The sequence below is a fragment of the Lycorma delicatula genome, chromosome 8 (genome assembly GCF_047948215.1).
Source record: "Lycorma delicatula isolate Av1 chromosome 8, ASM4794821v1, whole genome shotgun sequence".
NCBI lineage: Eukaryota > Metazoa > Arthropoda > Insecta > Hemiptera > Fulgoridae > Lycorma > Lycorma delicatula.
The window spans coordinates 49,865,579-49,893,336 of record NC_134462.1 but is presented as its reverse complement, the minus strand read 5'-3'; the positions used below and the strand labels follow the sequence as shown (position 1 = coordinate 49,893,336).

The 27,758-nt window shown below is 29.2% G+C and overlaps 1 protein-coding gene across 1 annotated transcript; it reads left to right on the top strand.

The window, feature by feature from the left end:
- LOC142328949 (uncharacterized) lies at positions 1-27,758 on the top strand. The gene is made up of 8 exons (XM_075373143.1): positions 1-158; positions 4,578-5,935; positions 12,038-12,283; positions 13,827-13,958; positions 18,645-18,840; positions 21,215-21,432; positions 24,843-25,112; positions 27,418-27,758. The coding sequence occupies exons 1-8, from the start codon at positions 71-73 to the stop codon at positions 27,721-27,723; spliced, it is 2,814 nt and encodes a 937-aa protein (XP_075229258.1). The 5' UTR covers positions 1-70; the 3' UTR covers positions 27,724-27,758.

Sequence of the window (27,758 nt, the reverse complement as noted above, 5' to 3'; positions counted from 1 at the left end):
GTAACAACAGTTGTATGATAAAGTTTACTAGGTTGCGTGATTAGTTTTAGTTTTTGAAAATAAATTGAAAATGGAATTTGATTCTCATTTTGCTGTTATTCAGGGTGTTTTAAAAAGCCAAGAAAAGATTCATGGAAAACTTCAAAATATTAATTCAGGTAAAATGAACATTATTTTAGTGAAAAATAATTTGTAAGGTTATGTTTAATACTTCTAATCTATTTATGTTAATAAAGTTTTAATATGTTTAATGATAACAGTTGTTTGTAAAAAAGGCATTTTTCAGGTGTTTGGGCGATCATTGTATTTCTTTCCTTTATCAAAATTGATAATATATTAATCAGTGATAAGTGCTTGAAATCTGTTTGATCATGGGTTCCGTACCTTCCAAATTTTGTTTCCTTTAATATTGTGACATATCCAGAGATAAGATTATTTCTTACCCAAAATAGTTTTTTTGCCAATCTAAGTTTTTCAAAAACATATGTGGCAAAATTAGTAATAAAGTTTGAACTTGAATTTGCAGGGTATTAGTTTTGTAGTCGTCCATAAAGGACATTACTAATCTTTAAGCATTTTACCTCCCTGCGTTGCATTTACCATATTTTTCTTTATTTTCTAATCTGTCGCATACTTTTAAATAAAGCAGCCATTTTCTTTAGATTTTTTTTTAATTCTTGGAACAGCTTTTCCCTAGTTAGACACAAGTCTCTATTCTGCGAGGGCTCAATTAACAACTGAGTTCTTGATTTTGAATTCTGATAACAATTAAATTCTGAATTGAGAGTTTAGGCTCTATTTGTTATTCATGATATCCTAACTCATGTAATCCCCCCCTTCATCTTAATTACATATTTCTTTACAGTTAGCAGGACTTCTCTTCCCTAAACTGTACAAATTCCTTACTATTAATCTCTCTTGCTGAAATACAGTTTAAGTAAAAATTGATGATATAATCAAAAAAATCTACTTTTGTCATGTTTATTTCCCATTTAGACATATGTTTATTTATTTATGATTGTGCTCTATTTTCACCTAGTTTTCTTTACAGTTACTTTGAATTAATCAGACTTTGTAGAAAATACAACTGGAGAAAAGTGTGTATCCAAACCAACCTAACCTGACAGTAAATTAATAAAACTTTTCATTTTAAAATGCTTAGTTTTATTTATTTTTTAGATGTATTAATATTGAATGTTAACAATCAACGTGTAAAGGATTGCATGTTAACTTAGTAACAGAAAATATAGGATATTTATTTATTTGGCATGAACATACTATTAGTTTTTTCCATGCAACATTACTTTTATTGTAAAATTAATATGCGAGATTTCGTGGTTTAGTTTAGTTTCCTCAACTCTTTTTTTCTTGAAAGTTTAAAGTAACATTACCCTTTACAGCCTTTTATAAAAGGCTGCTACAGTTAGATAACAGTTAAAAAATCACTAATATTGATTATAAGGCTTTGTTTTTCTTTTATCTAACCATTACATTTCTCGTATTAAGCTGATTAGAATTGTTATCTTCCATGCATACATTTGATAATATTTATACATTAATAATGTTGTAAAGTAGACTACTATTATTATTTCAGTATTAGAGCCCCCCACATTATTAGATGACACTGATACTAAAATCTTTGATACAATATCTGAGGGTGCATCATCTCTTTATTTTGGTTAAGAAACTATGTGTTGGCTATTTGAACAATATTCCAATCATGTAATTCGAAGTTGGATTCAGTTTTTTAATTTCAACAAAATTTACTTAATCCTCCTCCACAACTGTGTTCATTCATCACTGAAATGCTGGATCCTCCATTCCAGTATAATCTATGACCACCATTGATAACATGAAAGCAAGGCAGTAGTTCAGTTATTTAAAAAGTAATTATTTAAAGGTAGTTAAAAGTAAAAGTAGTTTACAAGTAGTTATTTAAAAGGTAAAAAGGTCAAGATGATGTTGAAATTTTAAGAGACAGAAGTGGTTATGAAGTTAATTTGTTCATTGGAAAATCATGATTAGCTTGTTAATTTGAACAGTGATCCAGTAAAATGTTAAATAGATTTAGTACTCTTCCATTATGAATCAATAGCATTAATGTTATATTAACCACCAAATACTCTTGGCAAGTTTGAAGTTCTCTGATATGCTCGCCATTTGTCTGAAATATTGCCAATTTTTCACATTTATGTAATTTGTTATTAGAGACATTAAAGTTTGCATGCTTCTGTGTGGCACCATAACCAAAAAACATAACATATTTTATTGACAGTAACCACTAAAGACCCATTGCTGAGGCAGTATATGGCCAATAGTATGTTTTCATACATGAACATACTCAAGTAAATTTCAGCTGTCATATTGGGTCTGCCAATTGCCATCAGATTGCTAATGATTGTGAGCACAAACCTCACCCATATAGATAATCAGGCCCTCACATTTGTTGTGGTTGATTTCTAACTCTTGTTCACAAAATTTAACTGGTAACTGATAAACTTTGCCCAAGCATAAATAAATATGTTTTCCGAAATGATAATTTAGAACCAACTGGTCTGAAATGAATTTTGGTGTAACTGTCCACCGATTCCACACACCCATTTGTAAAATCATGTCATCCCCCGTTCACATCTATGTGAATTGTGTAAAATGTTATTTACAAAAAACAACACAGCATCATTTTCATTTGTAATGAGTTCAGCCAAGTGTACAAAATTTATGATAAATGATGGAAAGAAAAAACAAGACTGGACAATATGGTTTAATTCATTATTAATAACCACTTCGGTACAGATCTGTATGAATGCATGCAGTTCTACGTACAGTAACACACTGTATTAATATATTAATACAATAACAAATATGAATAAAACAACTAGATATTACTAGATTACAACTGGATTAATTAATAACTTTTCTCGACCATAACTAAAACTCATTATTTGTTACAGTTATTTTACACATGATGTAATCTGTATATTGTACTGAAGTATAAGGGAGAGAACTACGTTCTTCTCTATATGCACATTATAACATTCTTATACAAAAATATAAGAATGTTTTTTAAATATTCTTATATAACAAGTTTTCAAGTGAAACAGAAATTTACTTGATTAATTGTGTAATGAATTAATATAAATAAAATGCTAGTAAGGAAAAAAAAGTTGTTCATTATAAAAAGTAGTCATGTGAGAACACTATTAGAAACATTCCACTCAACGTTTATTGTAATGATTGATAGTACTACAGTTCACAAAGTACCTTACTTGCATCTCTGGAATTTGTAACCCCTCTCATTTTCTGTCAGTTGCTATTGTTATGGAGTTTAGTACATCTTTATGTCAACACATCTAAAACAATGTGCAGTGATTGAATTTCAATAGCAGAAAAAGTACCTATTTCACACCCTCTGTACTCACCAGATTTGGTATCCTGCAATTATCATTTTTTTCTACAATTAAAGAGATATTAAATATATTCATTTCACCATGAATAATGAACTAAGGAACACAGTCAGGTTATGGATCAAGGAAAGATTCTTGATTGATAAGCATTACATTTTAGCCTCCCCTAAGTATTAAATTCACCAAAATTTTCTTCAAATGCTAGGCAATTGGTGATATTACAAGCTATTGATATATTTTTATTTAATTAATAAACTGGATCTCTCACTCTGAGACTTAGCATAATTGCAAACAGTGAAATATCTCAATCACATCTTTTATGTTCTGCAGTTTACACATTTTCAAGATAATGATATATTCATACCCATTGAATTCTGTTCTTGTACCATATTCTGTAAGTCTTCATAACTATTCCTGTAGGATGTTTATATATTCAATTATTTATATTTGTTTACAAATATTTATATTTGTTAATAAATTGTGAAAATTAGCGTTAAATCCATTTCCTAGAAGTTTCACCAATCAATTGGATTTTTCTAAATTTCTGTCCCGCCACGCCACTGGCAGTTCAACTAAGATTTGTCAAAGATTTGTTTCATTTGGTTTGTGATAATTCATTTTTTTAAGTTAACATTTTTGAATCATATCAGAATAACTGGAGGTTTTTTTTTACATAATGTATTTGGTGAATAATTATATTAATTCTCCTAATGTTATGTTTTTAAAAACTTTTTCATATGTTCTCTGTTTCTGATAAAAAATAATTTTAGTTTTGAATCACTGAGAATCATATACCTATTCATTATATCGATTAAATTTATATTGCATGTAAAAATACTCGGATGAATATGGTGATGTAAGATAATATCTTATGGAATTGAAATTATGTTATTGTTACATTGAAACCAGGTAGTTAGTCAACAGCTAGAAATAATCTTATTGACATTTTTTGCTTTCTTAATCTGTACATAAATATAAATTAAAAGAAGACACAGTTATTGCATAAGTGCCTGGTCGGTTTTTTTTTAAAGCACACACATGCAAATTCTTCATTTAATTATTCTGCAAGAAATCTAACAAACATTTTGTAAGTTTGTTTTTCCATTTTGATTATGTTTTACTTTTTTCTGATATTTATTTGCATTTAATTAATTACTTTTCCTTTGTTTTCAGGAAATGAATCTAAAGTTGATACCATTAATAAAAAATTGGCAGAAGCAATTAATCAAGTCTCTATGAATGATGACAATTTAAGACGTGTTTATTTACTGCTTTTTCTTAATACTGATCATGACTGCTTTGATTGTTTGTATGAGAACCCAAATTATGGTCATGTAATTGGGACAATACCTAAATTAAGTAAATATTTATTTATTGAAATAATTACTTTTTTGAAACTCGATAACTTCTTATATGAATCTATTTTATTTTTACCGCCTGTGTTAAGCATTGAAGTCATTGAGATGTATGTCATTTTATTAAAAACTAAGGATTCATTTCAGTTATTTAAATATGTTGATTTTATTTTACGTGCAATTTTTGTCAAGCTTATTTTACTAAATGTTAATAATGAAAGTAATTTTAATATAAAGTTAAAATATTTTGAATTTTTTCAATCGATAGTTGGTAATTTTAATTCATCAAAAATTGATGATTATAAATCTTGGGAACAAAATAAACTTTATTATTTCAGTGCTTGTATTATGAAATCAATTACTTCAGTTGTGAAAACATGTTGTCAGTTTTATGTTAAACCAGTTTTTAAAGACGATGCTAATATAAAAATTTATAATATTGAAATAAATAAGGAATTCCAAAAAGAAGTAAAGATTAGAATCGATGAGAACACTGATATATTGAAGAATAGTATGCAATTGATTTTATCAAAATTTTTAACTACTGCTCAAAGTATAACTATTTTGACATGGATATCTTGGATTGAATTAGATGAGTACACTGAAGAAAATTTACAAGTGATCATTGGTAATGAAATCTATTGTTGTTTACAGTTTATCAATCAAGAAAAGATAAAAAGTTGTGTAAATTCTCATTTATACTCAGAATTAACAGCAGTACTTTCTAATTTATCAATAAAACCCACTGATGAAACTGATGAAATAAAATATGCCGACATTGAAACAATATTAAATAATATAAAGAATCCTAATAAAAATGAAACAATATGGTTAAGTGCATTAATAAAAAATGAAACTTTTATTCCTGATGTTGCATCTTTAGATATTATTCAAGAAAAGGTTCATTTAATTTCGCAGGAAGATAATGAAATTTTGTTAAATAAATATATGAAATTTATTGAACAAAATGATAATTTAGATTCAAATTTAATTATTTTGTTTAAAAATATTATTTTATCTGCTCTTAAAAATATTCATGTTGACAACCAGGTTGTGTTATTGCAATCATTTTTCAAAGTGTATGGTATGACAGATGCACTCAAGTTACCAGACTTTGATTCAAAACTTACTGAAGTTTTTAATAAATTTGTTGATGAAGATGCTCAGACAATGGATGTGAGTATTTTAATTTTATATGTGACTTTTAAATTTGTTTGTTAATTTACTTATTATGTAAGGTTAACCCTGAGTACTGCCACTCAAGTGTCAATTGACCCCTTTCTGTACTTTCTCCATTTGGAGTATTGGTAGGATTTCTGACATTACATTTAAAATTTAATTTATATTTAATTAACCCTGATATTTCTGATATGTTAATTTATGCTTGTTACGGGAAATACAACAAACAGTACTGCTACTCAAACCTATTTAGATCTCTGAATTATATAAAAATTCATAGTTTCTAATACGCATTTGTTCATTAATTGTTTGTTTTTTGAAATGTTGTTTATAGTTGCTATGTCAAAAAATTTCTAGAATAGGGAAACAAGGTGACTCCTGAAAAAACTTGGCAATCAATTTAGAAAATTATTGAAATCTTAGGCAACTTGTATCCAACATTTTATGAAAGTATTTTAAGATTTTATTATTTCAAAGAGAAGGTGTGAAAGAAAATAATTCTATACTGGTTTGATCCTATTTTGTGAGATTCTAAGAATGAGAGAGAGAGAAACACTGACAGACAGAACCATTAGAGGGACCAATCCTCAAATCAGAAGTTTGTTCTTTATGCTTTATTTTTCAACAATTAGCATTATTGTAGAATCTCTTTTGTACTTAACTACTGAAAAAACTAACTTCTAATTTAACTGAAGAAATAACTATTAATCATATATTACTTATTTTAATAAAAAAAAGTAGGTCATCCTGGTGACCATATTGTATTTAATTTTGAAAATATATGTTTTATAGAAAAAAAAAACCTGGAATTTCAGTCACAGATTTCATTAGACACCTTGAGAAACAGAGAATGGTGAAAAAATCTGAGACAAATGGTATATCTTATACTATTCACATCACTTTTTCTTCATATAGTTTTCACTTCTTTGTTGATATATTTAAGTTTTGAGCCCTTACTATAGAACTTAATTGCAGTTTTCCTGCATTCTGTGTAAATACGAGTAACATGCTAGAGTGTTGTTGCGTTGTTATAATATTTGCTTTGTATCTTACTCTTCAAAATATCAGAATGATGATAAACTGAACATGCTAAGTTAGGAATTTCTCATTTTTTTCTCAATTTTTTTAACAGTAAATGATGAGCTACAAAAGAACAACCATTCTCATGCTACAAGATGATGTTTCTTATAAATCAAGACAAAGTGTTTTTGGTATCTAAATTAAAGAAGCTGGATAGGACTGTTTCAAGAAAATATTTCAATTTGTGAGAAAATCAAAAATTTTTCCCATCTTTTTTAATTAAAATACTATTAAAAGATGATTTTATTTTATAGAAAGATTATTTCTCTGTTAATTAATTTTTAAATAATACTAAATAAAACATAATGTCTTCTTTTTATTTAATAATCAACCTTTTGTAAGTTGTAATGCGACTTTGATTAACATTTACTTTGTTGTCTCTTGATCCATCTAAGTAAAGCAGTAGTAGATACCTTTTTATCTGAGAAGTAGCCTTTCTGCCCATTTGTTATATTATCTTTATTATGCAATATTATAAAAGGTTTATTTATTAATGAATATATGATTATGATTTCTTTAGTTCCAAATAATCAATTAGTGTGTATCCCTCAGCAACACAGTAGTCTATACATTTCACTTTTGCTCCTAATGACAATTTTTTCTTTGCTTGTGAATTCAGATTTGCTGTTGCTTATTATTATATTTGATTTCATTGTTACCAGGTTTCCTTCCATATTGTAATATTGTGCCAAAAATGTTTTCACTCATTTATATATTTCAATGAGTGAAATATATAAATGAAATATATATATATATATATATATATATATATATATTTCATTTTTGTTTTCAATGAGTATTTTAGTCGGTGGTTAAGAACTGCTAAACCAAAGAGCACAGATTTTATATTATTTTAAACCATTAATCTCCACCTTAATTTCAATCTGCCCAGTTCAAAATTATACTATGATTTCATTCCTAGTCACTTGTCTAGACTGACAAGTTCCCACATTGTTGCATTAAGCTTTTCTTTTGTACTCATCTTTCTGAACTTCTCATACTGCTGGCACTACATATATTAATATTTCTGTGATATTAATGAGGATTTTTGGTACTATATACACAGCAAGTGGACTTTATCATAACGACATTGTATGAGTTTTTTAATTAAGCATCACTTTTAGAAAATGGATTTCTATATCTTATTTGGTATACTAATTTAATAAAAGCCTGATTATCACATATATGTTTTACATGCCAGATCTTCGTGAATATTTGTATCCCAGATCATAGTTGATGGCTGACACACATGATTGGCTCCTTACAGAAAGTTACTATTCTATTTTTTTTTCAAGTTGTGATATACGGATGATGTTGATTCATGTGACATAATTTTTGCATTGTTGTTTTTACACATTTTTAGTGGACTGTATATAATAAATTAGTTTCTTATTATGTTTTTACTGTTATGGCTCAGCTAGTCCCATACATGTTATAAACACACAGAATGTAAACAATATACAAATTAAGTATTTCACAATCTCATTCATGCCCTCTACCTTGGAGATATCTTTAAAATACCACATAAATACACACAAATAATAATGACAACATTAACAAGTTAATGTCTAATGTTTTCTTTAACAGAAATTGGCAATAAACATAATGTGTTGATTGGTCTCTTCAATACACCATTTGATTGAACGCGTTTTCCTAAATCAGTTGATTTGGGAAACCCTAGTAAAGGCAGTTACTTTTATACGGATTTGAATACTAGATCATGGATACCGGTGTTCTTTGTTGGTTGGGTTTCAATTAACCACACATCTCAGTAATGGTCAAACTGAGACTGTACAAGACTACAGTCATGCATATCATCCTCTGAAGAAATATTAACTGAATGGTAATTATCGGACGCGAAACAGGAAAAAGAAAGAATACACCATTTGAAGTCTTGACAGTGACATCCCAAACTTTGTTATCTTCTGCTGGATGAAGTTCTACAATATGGGCTATTTTCCATTGGGGGAAAAGAGTCTTCGTTGATGATAACCATGTCACCAATGCTTAAATTAGGTGTAAAAGTGTTCCACTTCTTTCTCTGCTGTAGTCCATTCAAGTAGTCTCGCGACCACCGTGATCAGAAGTGTTGCAACAACTGTTGGATTTGTTGCCAGTGAGATAGTTTATTTGCTGGGAGATCAGATATAGAAAGTTCAGGATTAGTTGCAAGGTGACAAGGAGTTAAAGGAGAAAGATTGGTTGGGTTATCTGACAAAGGAACTAATGAGCGTGAATTTATGCATGCCTCTACCTGTGTTAATAATGTTACAAACTGATCGTAAGTTAAAACTGATGTCTTCATGATACATTTTAGGTGTGTTTTGACAAGTTTGACTGGTGGCTTCCATAAACCTCCAAAATGTGGAGCCTTGGATGGTATGAAATGCTATGTTATATTCCTTTGGGATAGTGAGGTTAAGATAGAACTCTTGAATTCCTCGTTCTTCTGTAACTTAGCTAGTTCTAGCAGTTGTCACTGAGCACCAACAAAATTAGTGCTGTTATCTGAGTACATATCTTTGGGTTTCCCCTGTCATGAGATAAATCTTCGAAGTGCTGCCAAGAAAGACTCTGTAGTAAGATCTACTAGTTCTAAATGTAAAGCCTGTGTACTGAAGCAAATGAAAAGTGAAATATAATATTTTATTGGTGTAGCTGCTTTTTATTTAGTTAATTTAACATGAAATGGACCACAATAGTCTACACCCGTGGTATAGAAAGAACAAGGTGGTGTTTGAACTTTTGATCTTGGTAAATCACCCATAATTTGTGTCTGAAGTTTTGGATTTACCTTGAAGCATGTGATGCATTGACAGAAGATTTTACTAGCTAAACTTGTGCCATTGATCAGCCAATATTTTTGACGAATAATGTTTAACAATAACTGTGGCCCTGCATGAAGCATTTTGGTGTGAAAGTGTCTGGCAATAAATCAGTAAATGTACGACTCTTTGGTGAGAGGATGGGGTGAATTTGATCTGGAGCTAAATCTGAGTACTGTAATCTTCCACCATGTGTTACATTGTTTTTGTCTAAGAATGGACTTAGAGAAATGAGTTGGCTGGTTTTGGTTAGTGGTTTTCCTATATGCAAATTGTTAAGCTCACTTGGAAACAATTCCCTTTGCACAATCTTCACCAAAGCACGCTCGGCTTATTGAAGTTCAGAAGCTGATAATGGACCGCGAAGGTGCGAATTTTCTGCTTGAGTGTTATTAATAAAACGTAAACAATAACTCATTAACATTGAGTCCTTGTAAACTAGAAAAATTATTTAAATTGATCATTTGGTTTTCAGCTGTAACATATGATGACGCTCTGCAATTTGATCACCAGTTGGTAGACTACTGGCTCTTCTGGAGATTCCTGTGACCTATACAAAAATGAAGGCCCCTTCCAACACAAATCCGCCTTCGTAATCTTATCTGGCATTAAGCCTCACAACAGGTAGTCAGCAAGATTGTTTTGACTCTTCAAATGCTTCCACAACCTGATGTCGGTGTTAATTTGTATCTGAGATACCCTGTTAGCAACAAATGTTGTCCAATGAGAAGGTTTAATCTACAGTAATGTTATAGTCGAATCAGTGTAATATGAAATTAAATCAGTTTGAAGATGTAATGCATTAACAGTTGATTGCATAGTTCAGATAACACCAGAGCGTCACTCAACTCTAGTCTTTGTAACAAAATTTTGTTTAACGGTGCGACGAGATTTTGATGTGACTAAATTTAACAGTGATGATTCCATCAAGGTCAACACACTTGAGATATATACAGGAACTATAGGCAGATTCTGAAGAATCTGCAAATCCATGTATCTCTAACTAAAGAACACCTTTCTGTTTAGGGACTATGGCCCTTTGGCCATAGCCCTTTGGACTTCAATGTTTGATAGCATATGCAATCACTCTTAAAACAGAGTCCACTCTTTAAGTACCCTTTCATCCCATCTGGTACCCTTTCATCCCATCCTAGTGAATAGGACCACAATTTTTGGATGATTAATTTTCCGGTTAAAATTACTGGACTTATGGTTTCAAGGGGATCGAAAATCTTTCAGATTGCCGACAAACTAGTGCATTTAGTTGTTTTACGACTGTGTTTTCTTCACGAAAGGAAAATTGGAATACATCTTGGCCTGGATTCCACATAAGACCCAAGTATCATAATCTTAGTGTCTTGATCTATCTCAATGCAACCCTTAGCCACATCTAATGGAACGTCAGATAGAATGTCTGGATTGTTAGTGCTCCACTTTCTGAAATGAAAACCCCCTTGATGAAGCAGATCTTTTAAATCACTCTGTAGTTGTTTTGCTTCCTTTATTGTCTTGGCTCCAGTCATAACATTATCCACATAAAAATCCTCTACGACTACCTTGGATGCCACTGGAAAGGAGGATTCTTCATACAGTGCTTAGCTGCTTTAAAGTTCTTGTTGCTAGGTAAGGAGCACTAGCGGTACCATAAGTGATTGTTAGCAATTTAAATGTTTTTTCATTAACAGTTTTAACTGTTTGGAATCCTCCATTTTTTAATTAATAGTAGTGAAGATACGATTATTCACAAATGGTCGTACGACAAGAATAATAATGATGTTTAACACGGCACAAGTTTGATGGCTGGGTAGAGGCATGCACATGAAAATTAACAATTAAAAATATTAAAAAGTGAATGATGAAAAATAAGCTAAGACATATCTGACTTCTAGTCATGGGGCGTTGCTGAATGATGCCAACGTCTCACGTAATTCGTAATTCACAAACACATTAAAATTAACATTATCCGGGTCAGTTGGACCAAATTGTGGATGTTGTTAATTCATGTGACACAATTTCTGCACTGTTGTTTTTATACATTTTTAGTGGACTGTATATAATAAATTAGTTCTTATGTTTTTATTGTTATGGCTCAGCTGGTCCCATACACATTATAAACACACACAATGTAAACAATAAACAAATGAAGTATTTCACAATCTCATCCAATATATTTGTATTCTTATCTGTATTACAGTTTTATATAGATGTAATTAGTCTTACACTTCAGTCACCCGAAACAGTTATTAATAAAGCAGTTAAACAAGCTTTATCCAGTGTTCATCATGGAAAATTAATGGTGGATGTGCTAAAAGTTCTTAAATTTGTGTGCAGTTTTGAGGTGAAAGAATATAATAACTCTCTACTGTTCAATATCATTAATAATGTGATGTTAGATTTAGATGAACTGACTGATAATGAAAAAGATAATTTTGCTGTTTTGGTAAGTATATATGTATATATAAATTTATTTATTTTTTTGTATTTTATTCAAATCACACAAAAGATAATTAAAGTTTCCATAATTGCAAACTTTCTTCACTCATTTTGCTAGTTTTTTTTGTCAACTGAATTTTTTTTATTGTTTCTGATTAATTTAATTTCATGAAATGTGACATCAAATAACTAATTTAAAGTAATAAAACCATTAAGAACAACACTATACCAACAATGTTTTATCAAACATATCCTAATCGGTTGTCATAATTTACATAAAACATCAATTTAGCTTTCACACCTTATTCAAGAGACATATTTTAAAAATAGATTTGTGCCATGTAGTCATTGTTGAATATTTTGTCAAAGATGGATTGAAAATTAAGATTATGAGAATATTTTGATGGAGGTAAATTGAAATGTTGACCCTAACTGCAGCATAAGTCATTTGTTTCCCTTAATATGAGTAATCTTTAATATTATTGAATAATATTTTACTATATTGAGTAATATTATTGCGTCTCTTTTTTAATGGATAATCTTTAATATTGTCTTGTAGTGATAGGAAAACCGAAAGTGCTTGAGATATTTTCGATGTTTTGTTGTTATGGAGTTGATTCTTAAGGTTTTGATGCATAACTTAGCTTAAATAGTGTGGAATTGAAAGTATTATTTTTGAATGAAGCGCAATCTGTGTGTAAATAATATGTTAACAGACTCCAAACAACATTTTTCAGTGACATTTTCATGGCTAGTAGTTTATTAAATCATTCATTTTCAATACTGTTTTCTGATTTTTATAATTAATTATATTATTATTTTTTACTTAATCTTATAAGAACTGAATTTTTAAAAATTTATTTAAGAAAATTTGAACATTCCTAAAGATATCATCTACATTTAAATGGAAATAGAATCATTTTCAGAATTCTTTCTTAAATCTTAAGGTAAAACATATTCCTGATAGAAATTTAAGTTTCTTCCCAAATCAGCTGATTTGAAAGTCTAGAGTTCCAGTGTTCATGTCCTAGTAAAGTCAGTTATTTTTACACGGATTTGAATACTAGATCATGGATACCAGTGTTCTTTGGTGGTTGGGTTTCAATTAACTGCACATCTCAGGAATGGTCGAACTGAGACTGTACAAGACTACACTTCATTTACACTCATACATATCATCCTCTGCAGTATTATCTGAATGGTAATTACTGGAGGCTAAACGAGAAAAAGAAAGGAAAGAAATTTAAGTTTGATAAAGTGAAGAGCATTAAATTGTTTGCATTCTGGTTTTGGTAAATTAAAGATAATACCATCATAAAAATGAGCTGTTTAATAAGTCTTTCAAATGACGGACTATTTGCTGATTTTTCTTTGAATCGCTACTCATTTTATTCCAAAAGATTTACATTTATGTAACGACAAGACAATTACAATTGCTATTTCTTGATGCATTGATGTTTTTGATATTTGAACATGGAAGATATGAAATAATAATTTTTAACCTTTATTATTTTAAGCGAGATTTGAATAAAATAAATTAAATTTTTTAGGTGACAAGATTAATTAAAAAGAACCTCATTGATGAAAACAAATTTCTGACTAGCTGTTTGATGATTAAATTATACGACAGTATAAAACTCCAGAAATGGTCTCATGTTGTTTTGATGCTTGATGTGTTCAAGGTGAGTTTTTAACAAAAATAAGAAGTATATTTATTTTACACTTTGATCAGTTGGAATACATTATTACATGTACTAGAATGTATTATCTTACTCATGTCACTGTACAGATAATAATCTTTATAAAAAATGAAAGGAAAATTTAACATTATTTTGAGTATTTATTTTTATAATTTCATAACTTTTTGTAGCTCTTATGAGCACAGGGTATTTGATATTGTTAATCCAATATTATGGACTGCATATGTTATTATTCCTTAACTAATATATTTGCATAGTACCTATTGTCATATAAGAAGTAAGTTCAGTAGAGCTAATGAGAAGCAGGTGTTAAGGGTCAGTGTAGCTGAAAAATAAATTCAGTTGCAATAAAATTAATCTATCCTTCGCTGACAATATAAAACAAAAGTTACAATAAATTCAGATTTAAATATTATATATTTACATTTATATTTATTTTATTAGATCAACCAAAGTACAGATTAAATAAAGTAGGATGACTTACCTTTTTCCACTCCTGCATAATATGCAGGAGTGCTTTTGCAATTTACTCGCATCATCAGCTGCATTACATATTCATATATTCATTGCAAATTACATTACAAACTTCATAAAATATAATATATATCATGTATTTATTTATTTCATTTAAAATTTAAAACCTTTAATATTTTTATTTTAAACTTTTATTCAGTTAAATTAAAAATTAAAATTTAAAAATATGAAAAATTAATTAAAATTAAATTTAAAAATTTGACTATAGTATAAGTATTTGAGTAAATAGTATAAATTGAGTATAGTAAAGTATGTTAAATTAAATGAACAGCATGCATAATTGCTTTACTTAGAATTATTTTTATATGATTTTAATTTTAATTCGATTTTATGCCTTGACGTCTTATTTTTACGTTGTATGTAAAAATTTTTACAATTTAATTTTTAATGTCAATTCTAATTTAACTGAATAAAAGTTAAAATAAAAATAATAAAAAGATTAAAGGTTTTAAATAAAATAAATAAGTACAAAATATGTATTATATTTTACAAAGTTTGTTATGTAATTTGAGGTGAATATATAATGCAACTGATAATGCGAGTAAATTGCAAAAACGCTCCTCCGTATATAGTGAAATAAGGTAAGTCATGTCATATTACTTATTTATTGTGTACTTTGGTTGATCGAATAAAATAAATATATTTGTATGTAGTACAGAGGAGTATGATTCTTAAAAGTATTGATTTAAAAAAAAAATATATATATATATTGGAGAGAAGAGAGGGAGAGAGAGAGAGAGAGAGAGAATATAAATATATTCTCAGTGTGTGTATCAGTCTTATATAAAAACATATGTATTTTAATATGCATATTATCTAGAGACAAATCAATCTAAAATAGTACAAAGGTTAAATAAATTAAATATACTAAAAACCTACATCATGAAAACTTATTTCACCCACAAAACAGTAATACTTTTTTCTTTCTCCTCTTATGACCAGTAGAAGTAATAATATTAAGAAAAAAAACACTGTAAAAATACAAGCTTTTCAAAAAACTTAAAATTTCAAAATTTTACTTAGTATTATACATCTCAAATATGTTTATTTAAAATTAAGTAAATTATTAACACTAATTCAAGTTCCCTTAACCTTCAAATGTCTTTAGTAATGCAGCATAAATCTGCCTAATAATAAATAAATTTGTTTGTTTGCAACAAAAATATCCAACTAAAATGTTAGATAAATATTTTTAAAAACAAGGTTCTTTAATCAGGCCAGGCAAAATAAGAAGATGGGTGTTTTAAAAATCTTAAATGCCCATTATAAAAACTACATTTTTGTTACAAGAATATTAAAATTTAATGAGTTGTTTATTTAAACTAATTCGTTACAACATTTTTATTAAAAACTTACCAAAACTTTAGAAAGAATAGAATAGTTACTTTTATTAATTCCTGGCAATCTCTCCAATAATAAAGCAAGGTGTGTGGGTTTGTTTGTGTGCTGTATGTACTCATAAAAATCACAACTCAAGAAACAGTTAAATTTTACAGGCCAGAAGCAGTCTGTTGTCAATTAATTTATATTTTATATTTGTACTTTTATTTATTTATTAATTTAATTTATTTTTTTATTTATACTGTATGAATTAGAATTTGTTAGGTAATTTTTAACTATTTATTTATAATTTATTATTAGATTTAAATCAATGATTAACAATTCTTATTAATATTTATATAATTATTATTCAAACTTATTAATAAAAGAGATTATTAGTTAATATTTAGCAGTAAAAAAAGGATTCTTTATTTAACAAATTATTTTAAAGTACATTACAATGGCCTGTGGGAAAGAAAGACTAAGAGAGCACAGGGAGTAGGAGAGAGTCAGTCAATCTCACACGAACATACACAAGAATAAACAAAGAAGATTGCGTCCCCAAGCCAACTTCCTGTTATCAATATTTCGTCGTAAAAGTTTTTGTTGTTTGCTAAATTCTTGAAAATTATTTAGTGATATTTGGCAAAAACATTTAACAAAATCATCTTAATGAAACATAAACCATGAAACATTTTCACAGTGGGCCATAGGGCCTGCCTTTTTTCTAATGTCATATTAATTTTTAACAATTTCATCTCTTTATCATTTAATCATTATTTATTTGAAAATGGAATGTTATTGCTAAGCAAGGTAAATTAACTGAATAAAAAATATTCTATTGAATTTTGTTTGCAATTTTATATTAACTAAAAATGTTTAGGAACAACATTTTTTATACACTTTCCATAATACGAGGTGTGATAAAAAAATACAGTGAATAATTTTTTATTAAAAAAAGTAATAAGGTTACATAGAATTCGATTTAATCTCCTTCAAAGTACTGTCCTTGGCTAGCAATGCACTTATCCCAATGTTGACTCCATGATTAGAGGCATTTCTGGAAGGCGTCTTTCGGAAGGGCTTTCAGCTGCTCGGTCGTGGCCCTCTCAATGTCAGCAATGGTGTCAAAATGTTTTCCTTTAAGCACAGTTTTAAATTTTGGGAAGAGCCAAAAGTTGCATGGTGGTAAATCCGGTGAGTATGGCGCATGTGGACAGACAGGAACACTTTTTTCAGCCAAAAACTCGAATGAGAAGCGAGGTGTTACACGGCGCGTTGTCGTGGTGAAGAAGGAAGCCATTGGTCCATTTTTCTGGTTGCTTTCTTCGTACGTCGTTTCGCAAATGTTGCAGTACACCCTCATAAAATTCAGAGTTTACAGTTGTTCCCCTTGGAACGAACTCTGATCGCACTATGCCCTCACTATCAAAAAAAAACGAGCATGATCTTGATGTTGGATTTTGACTGACATGCCTTTTTAGGGTGAGGAGATGAACTGGTTTTCCATTGGGAACTCTGCATTTCGGTCTCAGGGTCATAGCCATAGACCCAACTTTCATCTCCAGTTACAATTTTGGCCATGAAGTCCGGATCTGCATGAAGATGACCCTTCAACTCCATGCAAATTGACACATGATTTTCCTTCTGTTCATCACTCAAAAGTCTGGGAACAAATTTTGCACTCACTCGTCTCATTTGCAATTCATTAGTTAAAATGCTTTGAATGGATCCGTACAAGATGTTAAGGTCTTCCGATAGCTCTTGAATAGTCATTCGCCTGTTTGAACAAACCATTGTTTCCACTTTTTGCACATTTTCAACTGTTTTTGAGGTTACTGGACGCCCCGCACGCTGCTTGTCTTCAACAGACTCATTTCCGTTTTTAAATCTGTCATACCACTTATACACAGTCTTCAAAGTTACCACATTATCGCCGTACACCGATTCTAACATTTTGTGAGCTTCTTTGGCACTCTTTTGCAACTTAAAACAAAACTTAATGTTAATGCGTTGTTCAAAATCCATGTTGCGCGACAGACACGATAAACACAACCTCACTCTATCGGCTCTGGCAGCTGACTGGCAAGCTTGAATGTGTTACAACTTGTCCCTGCCTGTCTCAGTTGATCACGTTATTGGACAAATTACAGCATATGGATGTAGCGTCGGCAGTTGCCGCTATAAAAATTCATTTACCGTATTTTTTGATCACACCTCGTATATGTGTTTAATTAGGAATTTTTAGTTAAGTTTTCCTGTTTAATATGTATGAAGCTTTTATTTGTTTTGGTGTGCCTGAAAAATGACGGTGGTTGTAGAGCAGTAATTAAAATACATACATTGCAAATTACTTATTAATTTATTGATCTTTCTCGTCGTTGTTGTGAGTAGTCATCAGTATATTTTTCCTTCGTATTTCGAAAGAGATGTTCATCACTAAATTAGTCTTGCAAAATTATTGTTTTTGTTCATTTTTTATATATTATTAATTTATTAATGAACAACAGATTAACCTAGATCTTATGGTGCTAGTAATTTCAAATATTATGATTCTGATAATGAGTATGAAGGGATTTTTATAAATGAGTTATAAACTAGCGAGGAGATTCTTGAGATGGCATTGATTTATACTGAACAGTTAGTTTGAGGATTCTGTTGTAATATTTCAAACATTAAATTTGTTTTAAGCATTATTAGGCCTCAATAGTCACTATTTGTTTTCCAGATGCCTATATATTATTATTATTTTTTTTTTATTACAGTTAACTTTTTTTTTGCCTTAATTCACTGATTTGTTTTTTCTTTTTTCAGAATTTAATTGATGATTCAATTAGTGATGAAGATAATGAATTAAATTTACCTGTTCTTATTGTTTTCTTATGTCAGCTACTTGATATAACAAGATGCAGTCTTCCTAATTATAATTCTCAATTGAACATTGTCTATGATAAAGTTCTAGAGGTTTTGACAGCTATTATAGAAAGTTTTTCTGTTGAAGAGGAAAAAAGTATGAAATTTTTAGATTTATTTTCCTATTTATTGTTCCATTTTAATATACGTGTTTTTCTTGTTAATTTTATATGCAAAATTACATAAATATATGTATACCTAAATAATTTGTATATTCTTATGCAAAGCATATTTGAACTTCCACAAAAATTAGTAATTATGGCTTAATTCTTTAATTTTACCATTAAAAAATCCATTCTGCTAGAATCTTCTGCTGCAAATATTAAATTATAATAGTAATGATTATAATATTATTACATTTGTTATGGATTCCAGCCAAAGAACGATATCCTTGAATTGCGTAGTTAAGTATTCTCTAAGGAAGAAAATTCATTTTAAAAGTAAATAAGAATAGGATAAAAATAATAAATGACAGAAAGGAATGCAGAGAGAAAATATATTTTAAGATATATTTAAGATAAAGGAAATATAATACATCAGAAGTTGCAGAACCATTTTTATTTAGGTAGCCTGCTTGTATCAGATATAGATATAAGAATTAGAAAAACATCCTTTGAAGATTTGGATTGTTAAATCATATAAGTTATCCTGATTTAGTTAATAGAGGGCTGTACATGTAGAAGGTAAAAAATGTAGAGAAAGGAGAAAAAATTGAATGTGTAAGATATGTAACAGGATGAAGGATGCAATAACTGTGTAGCGAATTAGCACAGAACAGAAAGTAGTAAAGATTAGCAAATAATAATAAACAAAAGTTTAAAAAAAAAATAGTTTTCTTTTAATGTAAGACATTATTATAATGAATGTTCTGTTTAGTAACTTAATATATTAATATCTAATTTTTTTAATTTGAATCGTTGAATGGAATTTCTTCAAAGTACTAAGATGTTAACTAAACTTATCAACACTAATTAAAAACTAAAGATATTGTTGATAATTGAAGTATAAGTTATAGTTTGCTTTAAAATAGACTGTATTTTTTTTTTATTACAAGTCAATACTATAAATGTATATAATAATAATTTACACATTTTCCAAAACTGAAAAACTTTACAAAGAATTTTGCAAATTAATTCTTTTTTAACATTAAAAAACTATAAAAATCTTTTACAAAAATACTTTTATGAGTTCCAAAAAGAAAATTATATGTATGTGTTACCATGAAAGACCAGTATCTGGCAAATTTCGATATTCTCTGGTGAATGTCGACAAATACCAAATATGTGCATGAAAGACTGAAATATTTGCTTATTCAGACCTTTGCCGGTATATGTCGACAAACACAAATAAGCTCTGGTGGTAGTTGAAAGAATAAGTAAAAATTAAAAAAAAAAAAAAAAAAATCACCCAGTACCAATCCCTAAGGTAAATAGATTATGAGAAACCCTCATAAAAAATGAAGTTAGATTTAAATTGAACATAACCTGTGGTTTCTAACCTCGTCTAATTAATATTAAATATACAAATTATACTTGTTAATCTAATTGACTCTAAATGGAGTTAATCAAATTAACTCCATTTATAAAAAAAATTAATCAAATTTTCAGCATTTCATAAATTGAAAGGATCAATGAGGATATACAGAATACATTAACTGCGTAGATGAATGATTATGATACAAATAAGTGGTCACTTGGTCTGCCCTTTGTTCAATTTTTTTTTATAAAAGTATTTTTATTCAGCTCACAATCGGTGCATGTTGAATGCGGTAAATTTGATTAATCGCCTCCAGTGTTGGAGAATATATTTAATTTGTATATTTAATATTAATTAGGTGAGGTTAGTGAGTGTTAGTTATGATTGGCTTAAATTTAAACTTCCTTTTTTTATGAGGGTTTCTTGTAGTTTTTTTACCTTAGAGATTGGTATTGGGATTTTTTTTTTTTAATTTCAATCCTCACCAGATCTTACCTCTGTTTGTCAACATATACTGGTGAAGGTTCGAATGTTTAATAATATAAGCAAATATTTCGGTCTGTATTTGGTGCATATTACAATACATTGTAATATGTATTTGGTGTGTGTTGACATTCTCAAATGTGATCTTTCATTGTAGCATATGTATAGATAGTTTGGCTATCCTCTAAACTAAACTTATGTTTTACATTTGTTAATTAACTGCCCTCATATATATCTGTATTACAACGATTCAGGAAGACAGAATAATCATCTACAAAGAAAAAAAAACAATTTAATACTAAAATAGCTTCATTGAGCTGTTACAAAAATAAATTTTAATTAGTACATTAATATGTACAAATTGATTAGATAATAATACATTAAATTTAAAAAAAATATGAATTGACTTTGTGATAAAACTGGAAAACTTCAATACTGATAATGAAGATGATTTCATTTCATCTAACATGGTTTTAATTATTTGATAACTTATGCTTATTTATTTATTTTAGTTGCCGCTGTAAACTGGATGAAACAAGAGTTACAAAAGTTAAATGTAATTACCCAAATGCATGTTTTGTCTTACATACCTTCATTAAGTGATATTATTAGTAAAACTAGTATTGAATTATATTGGCTTAAATTAATACTCTGTGGTGAGGGTGTTAATATTGATGTATCCTTTCTATCTGATATGCGAAAAGATATTTTTCTTCGTACTTTATTAAAGGTAAGGGTACTGTACTGCTTATTTTTATCATATTGCATCTCATACATTTCATCATTAATTTACCTGTTGATCTTCTCTCTTCTTCATTTAAGAATAATATCTTTGATAATCTTTTTTTACGCAGACCTGACGTTTCTTTGTTTCAAACTCTCTAATTACAATTGCTTTCTCAGTTCATCATTGCTAGCTCTGTCTCTTTCTAAAATATTTATCTTGAACTTTATCCAGAAGTATATATCTTACTCTTATTATAATCTTCTTTCCCTTTTAACCAATGTTTGTGTTACATACATTAGTATTCAGGAGGAATATACATTACTTTCTTCCTGTGCTGTGAGACTTTATTCATATTAAGAATTTAAGATTTTATAAATTTAGATGAAAAAAAAATTGTTTTAATTATTCTCTGAAAATCCCCAATTTCCTTGTATAACTTTTTGCTTACTTCCTTTTCTACTTTAGCATTCTTTGGTAAGATAATACCCCAAATACATAAAATATCTCGATTCTTAGTAATATATGATGTACAAAAAAAAGGATATCAAGGTTTTAAAACTGTTTAATATCCTTGACTTTTACATAGTAATGAATCATGAATAAAATGAAAAAGTAATTCTTATAGTTTTTCCCTACAAGTGTTTGTCTGAGCACCTTTTGTCATGTGGTACACATCCAACCAATAGGAGGGATCGATCCCATATTTTAACCAGCACAACTAGAGTAATGGAAACAATAGTTGCTTCAATCCTGTGTGTCAATTTGGGTAGATCAGTAGGTAGCAGAAGTACATTCACACACACATAATCTTTTATAAAACGCCAAAGAAAAGATCACAAGAAGTTAGATCAGGTGACGTTGGAGCCCACCCCAAACAAGCCCTGTCATTGGGTCCATGCTGACTGTTCAGATGGGAAAAACATCATTAAACCAATCTTGTACAGAGTTAAGCCAGTGAAGAGGCTGACCACCTTGTTGCCAAATAAAATTCTATAGTACATTGTGCAGTTGAGGAAAGAGCCATGTTTACAGTATACCAGTATAAGTAATTCCTGTTATGCTTTGCTTCAGCGAAAAAGAACAGTCCATAAACTTTCCATCAGGAAAATTGCACAGAAAACATGTAATTTGGAGAGTCCTTTTCACTTTATAAGAAGTCATAGGAATTTTCTGACCCCAAATACAGGCATTATGTCTGTTAACTTTTCCACTAAAATGAAATGTTGACTCAACACTAAATACAATAAATTTGTCATCTTAATGCTGCAACATTTTGATTGCAAAATTAGCATTCACAACATAGTCTATAGGCTTAAAAGCCTATAACATCTGTTAACAGTATGGTTAAATTTGTAAATGTTTTCTTAAAACAGTCTATACTTTCTTCACTGGTTTGTGATTGGCCTTCCTAATAAAGCTTTTAGGACTTTGCAGGAAAGACTCCCGGATACATTCAACATTTTCTTTGGCACTCTCAGTTGTTATATATTCTCCCCTTTACACAGATATCCAATTGCTTCATACCATTTATGTCATCGACAAATGTTATCACTTGGAGGGTAATGTTTAATCTTTCTACAGAATGCACATTGAAGAGTAACTAGAGTTTCACATTTAGCAAAGTGCAAAACAGTAAAGGCTTTCTTTTCAGAAGTTACTATCTTTGCTAGTTTAACTATTAAGCAGAAAAATAGAGAATCAATTTAGGGCTATGCATGTAACTAAAACTTTCCTTTTTCCTCTTAGATTTAGCCTTAAATCAACATTGTACACCTCATTCAAAAGGTATTATAACAAATTAAAACGCAGATATTCTCTTCTTTGCACACCTAGTACTTTCTCATTTAGTGTTATTATATATATTTGTGCAGTGTCACCATATCTCTCTTGTACTATTACCGGTCTTTTTTCTGCATTAAACTGTGCCCAATACTTTTATTTCATCATTCTACAGAATTAGTCAGATCTTTTCTTACTTTATCAAGTAATCATATGTTTGTCTGAGAACATCAAGCTACTGTGTTTTTTTCTTCTTTTCTGTTATGACGTTCTGTAACCCATTCTACCCATGATAAATAGGAGAGGTTTAAACTCTCTTCCTCGTCATATTCCATCCTCTTTTTTAACCATATCAAATATTGTAATTTCATTTTAACATAGCTCTGTATATTTTATCTTTACCATTTTTATTACACTTTTATGTCTTTTCTTAATATGTTATTATTTTTTGAAGCATTTTTGGAAAGAAGTACTACTGATATTGCAGCACTGGTCACTGTGCTGCATATACATGCTGAATTTATTAAAAAAATCTAATTCATTGCCAATGCAATGATGACATTTCCATATATTCATGCAATACATATGGTGCATGGTGTGTGCTAATAATTTCTAACCACATCAACACAATGGCCAGGTGTAAAATTCAGTCTATCCATTTCTTCAGTGTACAAAGATTATTAATTGGTTGCAATTTTCTTTCAAATTTGTGACATTGATGAAGAACTTTTAATGTGTGATTTAATGATATAATTATTGATGCAATTTTTTAATGAAAGTTATGAAAATGTTCATGATTATAAACAGCAGATTCCTCATCTAGTGAATGAAGATTTTTATGCAGTTGAAGACAAGCTTAGATGAATAAATGACTCACTGTGATGTTCTGTCTGTACTTCCAGAATTTTCATGTTGACTTCTAAAGTAAATTGTGCCTAAGAAATTGAACTATCAGGAATGGTACACATTGCTGGGTTCTAACAGAACAACGCTAAAGGAAACATCAGGGCAGTGCATTGATCTTGTGACAAAATAGAGAGAGTAAGATGATAACGTTTTGAGCTATAGTCACTGGCAGCAAGACATGGGTGTTACATGCTAACCCTGAGTTTAAAACAATGCCATCACCAGTAAAGATGAAATTCTAGCAGGCAATAATGTCAGTGTTTTGGGGCAGAAAAATAGTTTTGCCTGTGGACGACCTTTTTCCTGAAGGCTCCACAATCATCCCAGAAGTCTATTAACAATTTGACTGTATTAAGCTTAAGAAATTCAATCTTATGTTTAGAATAAATAATGCGTCACACTTACATGGGATGTTGTATTGATTCATGACAATTCCCACTCACATTGTGCTGCTGCAACACAAAATCTCTTACAGTGAAAAAAATACACCTGATGCTCATTGTGATTGTGCCTCAGTAATGGTGGAAACTTTGTAGAAAAGTAGTATGATGAGTACTTTGAACAGCAATAAAAATATTTTGTAGGTATATTCTAATGTATTTTTTTAAATAGCCTATCGAATTTATCTTTTGGAAATCCCTTGTAGCAAAAAATGCATTGAGTTGAGCAATCATTATTTGTCAGATTCAATGATTATTAAATAAGTTATTTAATTGTGTTTTTTACAGGTTCTGCCATGTTTTACTATCAGAGAATGGAAAATAATGTTTAATAATATAGTTCCTAAAGAAGAAGCTCATCATTTACATGAATTGTTCATTACAGTTGCTGATGCTGTATTATTATTAGAAGCATCAGTAGTTCCTCATATTAGCGATTTAAATTCTAATGATGATATTACAAATATTAGTGATGATGATAAAATATCTGGAGCGACAACAGTATCAGCAAATGCTTGTCTTTCTTTTATTATTAGAAATCTTATTATTGTTGTTCAGGTAAATTTTTATTTTACTCTATTGGTGTTTACTTCTAACTGTGTACCCCTTCAATTAATCTATGGAATGGAAGTTAAATTTTTATTGAACACGTACTTCTTAGGCATGCGTCTTGTTTTGTAATATTTATTCTTTATCATAATTATTGTTATCGCTTGTTATATTGTTGGTTTTGTAATTATTTTTTTTAAGAGAACTACGTACCTTTTCAAAGTAGAAGAGTGTAGTTCAGTTTTAATGGCTTTTACTAATTAAATGTTTGTGTATATTATATATTTAAAAAGAAAACTTTGCTCTTTACAAAAGAATTTAATTTATTACTATTAAACAAAAAGGTACAGAATTAGATGTTTTTATTATTTTTTAAAGATTCCTGATGTTTTGGTTCAGTAAAACTGGTTGTAGCTTGCCTTTTTTTAACTATTCCCCAGTTATGATAGAATTTTTTCCTTTCTTGCCAAAAGTCCATTAGTGTAATGTTAAAATTTTTCATCTGTTACGACAATGTACTTTTCTTTAATGAAAAAAAGCCATAACAAATGTTTTGTGATATTTGCCAACAACCATGTTGAATTTTTTGTTCCCATTATAGAAAGTATATTTTTTCAGTGAAATATCAAAATAAACTTTATTTCAAATTACTTTTGTTCTCTGCTGTTTATTAGATGTATGACTTCAATTAAACTGAAGCTGCCATTTAAATGTCTTACGAATCACTAGCTGAACACACAATATTTACAACTAATGTCATGGTGCTACAATAAGTTAATAAATCACAAGATTAAATAGTTGCTAATATAAATTAAAATTGTTTGTGATTGATGAATAACAGAATTTTCAGGAGTAAATGGTAGATGGATGCAATTTTAGCTGTTTTATTTTCATATTTAGTCAACTATACAATTAGGAACGTGAAAAATAATGGTGAAATTATCCCCTTTTTTGAAAACAAGAAATATCTGGTTACACGTAAAACATTTTTTCTTATAATAATGTTAATTTTCTTCATTTCAATGTAAACTTTATAACTTGAGTTACACTGTAGTACTATATTCTCATGTAATAGGGGGTAGAGTAATGAAAGCCCATAAGGGCCTAAGTATATGAAATCTATGAATTATCAAGCATCTATGAATGTCAAAACTGGTGCCAGTTTTGACGTTCATGTTAAGATTTCCAAGATCATTTATTCACAAAGACAGCCACTCTTAGGATTTTAGTTAATCACCAAAGCAGCAATTCAAGCAGCTAAAGTTGAATTTTAAAAAAAGAGGAGCTCATCAATTTAATTATGTAATTCATATATCTTCAAAATGTTAATAAAGTCACAGAATCCAAGTGTATTTTAAACTATATTTTTAATTGTTTACATTTGTCACAATAAATGTCCACATTGAGCAGTGCTCCAGGCATTAACAGGTTATATGTTGCCTTTAATATTTTCTTTCAGTTTATCCAAAGTGTGTAGATTGTTCTTGAAAACAGTATTTTTCAAATGACCCCCATAATCAAGAATCTGATTTTGGGAGATCTAGGATCTATGAAGGTTAGTCCATAGGAAATTAGTCATCAAAATATTCATTTAACAACTCCAAAGTCAAATTGGCATTATGCCATATAGTACATTATCTTGCTGAAACCAGCTGATTTTCTTCATTTTCAAGAAAGGTTATAAAATTTAACAGTTAAAATGTAATTTAACAGTTTAAATGTTAAAATGTAACAGTTCGTATTTAATCTTTCTTTGAAAAACAAAAAAGGATTTAACAACACTCTTCTTTGTAAAATCGTATACCAAATACCAACTTTTTGAAAAGGCAATGGACTTTCATGATAAATGAGGATTTTCATTACTCTGTATTGTATTGTTTTGGCTGTTAATATATCCAGAAAGATTAGCAGCTTCATGTAAATAAAAATCATATAAAATGCTTTTGAACCAGTTGCAGTACTGAAGTACTGCAACTGACATAGACAGAGGGATGACGGGTCATAAGATAATGCACTTTGACATTGCCTATACACTCTCAGCAAAGTATCTGCCTTGCCAGGATGCCAGGGAACCTATAACAAAAAAATTGGAAGTGTTGGATCAGCACTCATTTTGGTTTGTATTGGCTATAAATTCACTTTATTTTGAAAAATGTGTGTTGAATCTTTAATGAAAGATGAAAAATATTAACTTTTTGTTTTTTCATACTTAATATTTAAAAAAAATCCTACTATGTTGATTTACATGCATGTAAAAGTGTGTGTGTATGTATGTTTAATCGTAATTGATAGTAATGAATTAACATTTTTTCAGGATATTATTTTCCCTCATGTGAAGGAGATCTCAAAAGAAAATTTAGCTGAAATCTTTATCAAGCTATGTAAGATTCTGCACGATTTTCCTCGTGCAACACAAAATTATGGCTCTTGGGCCCTTTTGAAAGTACTACAAGATTTAATAATATATGCTGAACTTCCTAAAGTCGATAATGAAAAATCAAATGTTTTAGAAATAAGTAAATTTTGTGCTGGTATTGGTTTAATTCCTCACGTTGAGTTAAGGATGAACTTATCAAAAGCTCTTTTGTCTTCCATTAAAGCTAAGGAAACTTGTGTATAACTTTCCTAAAATTAAATTAAATTTTTTATTACAAA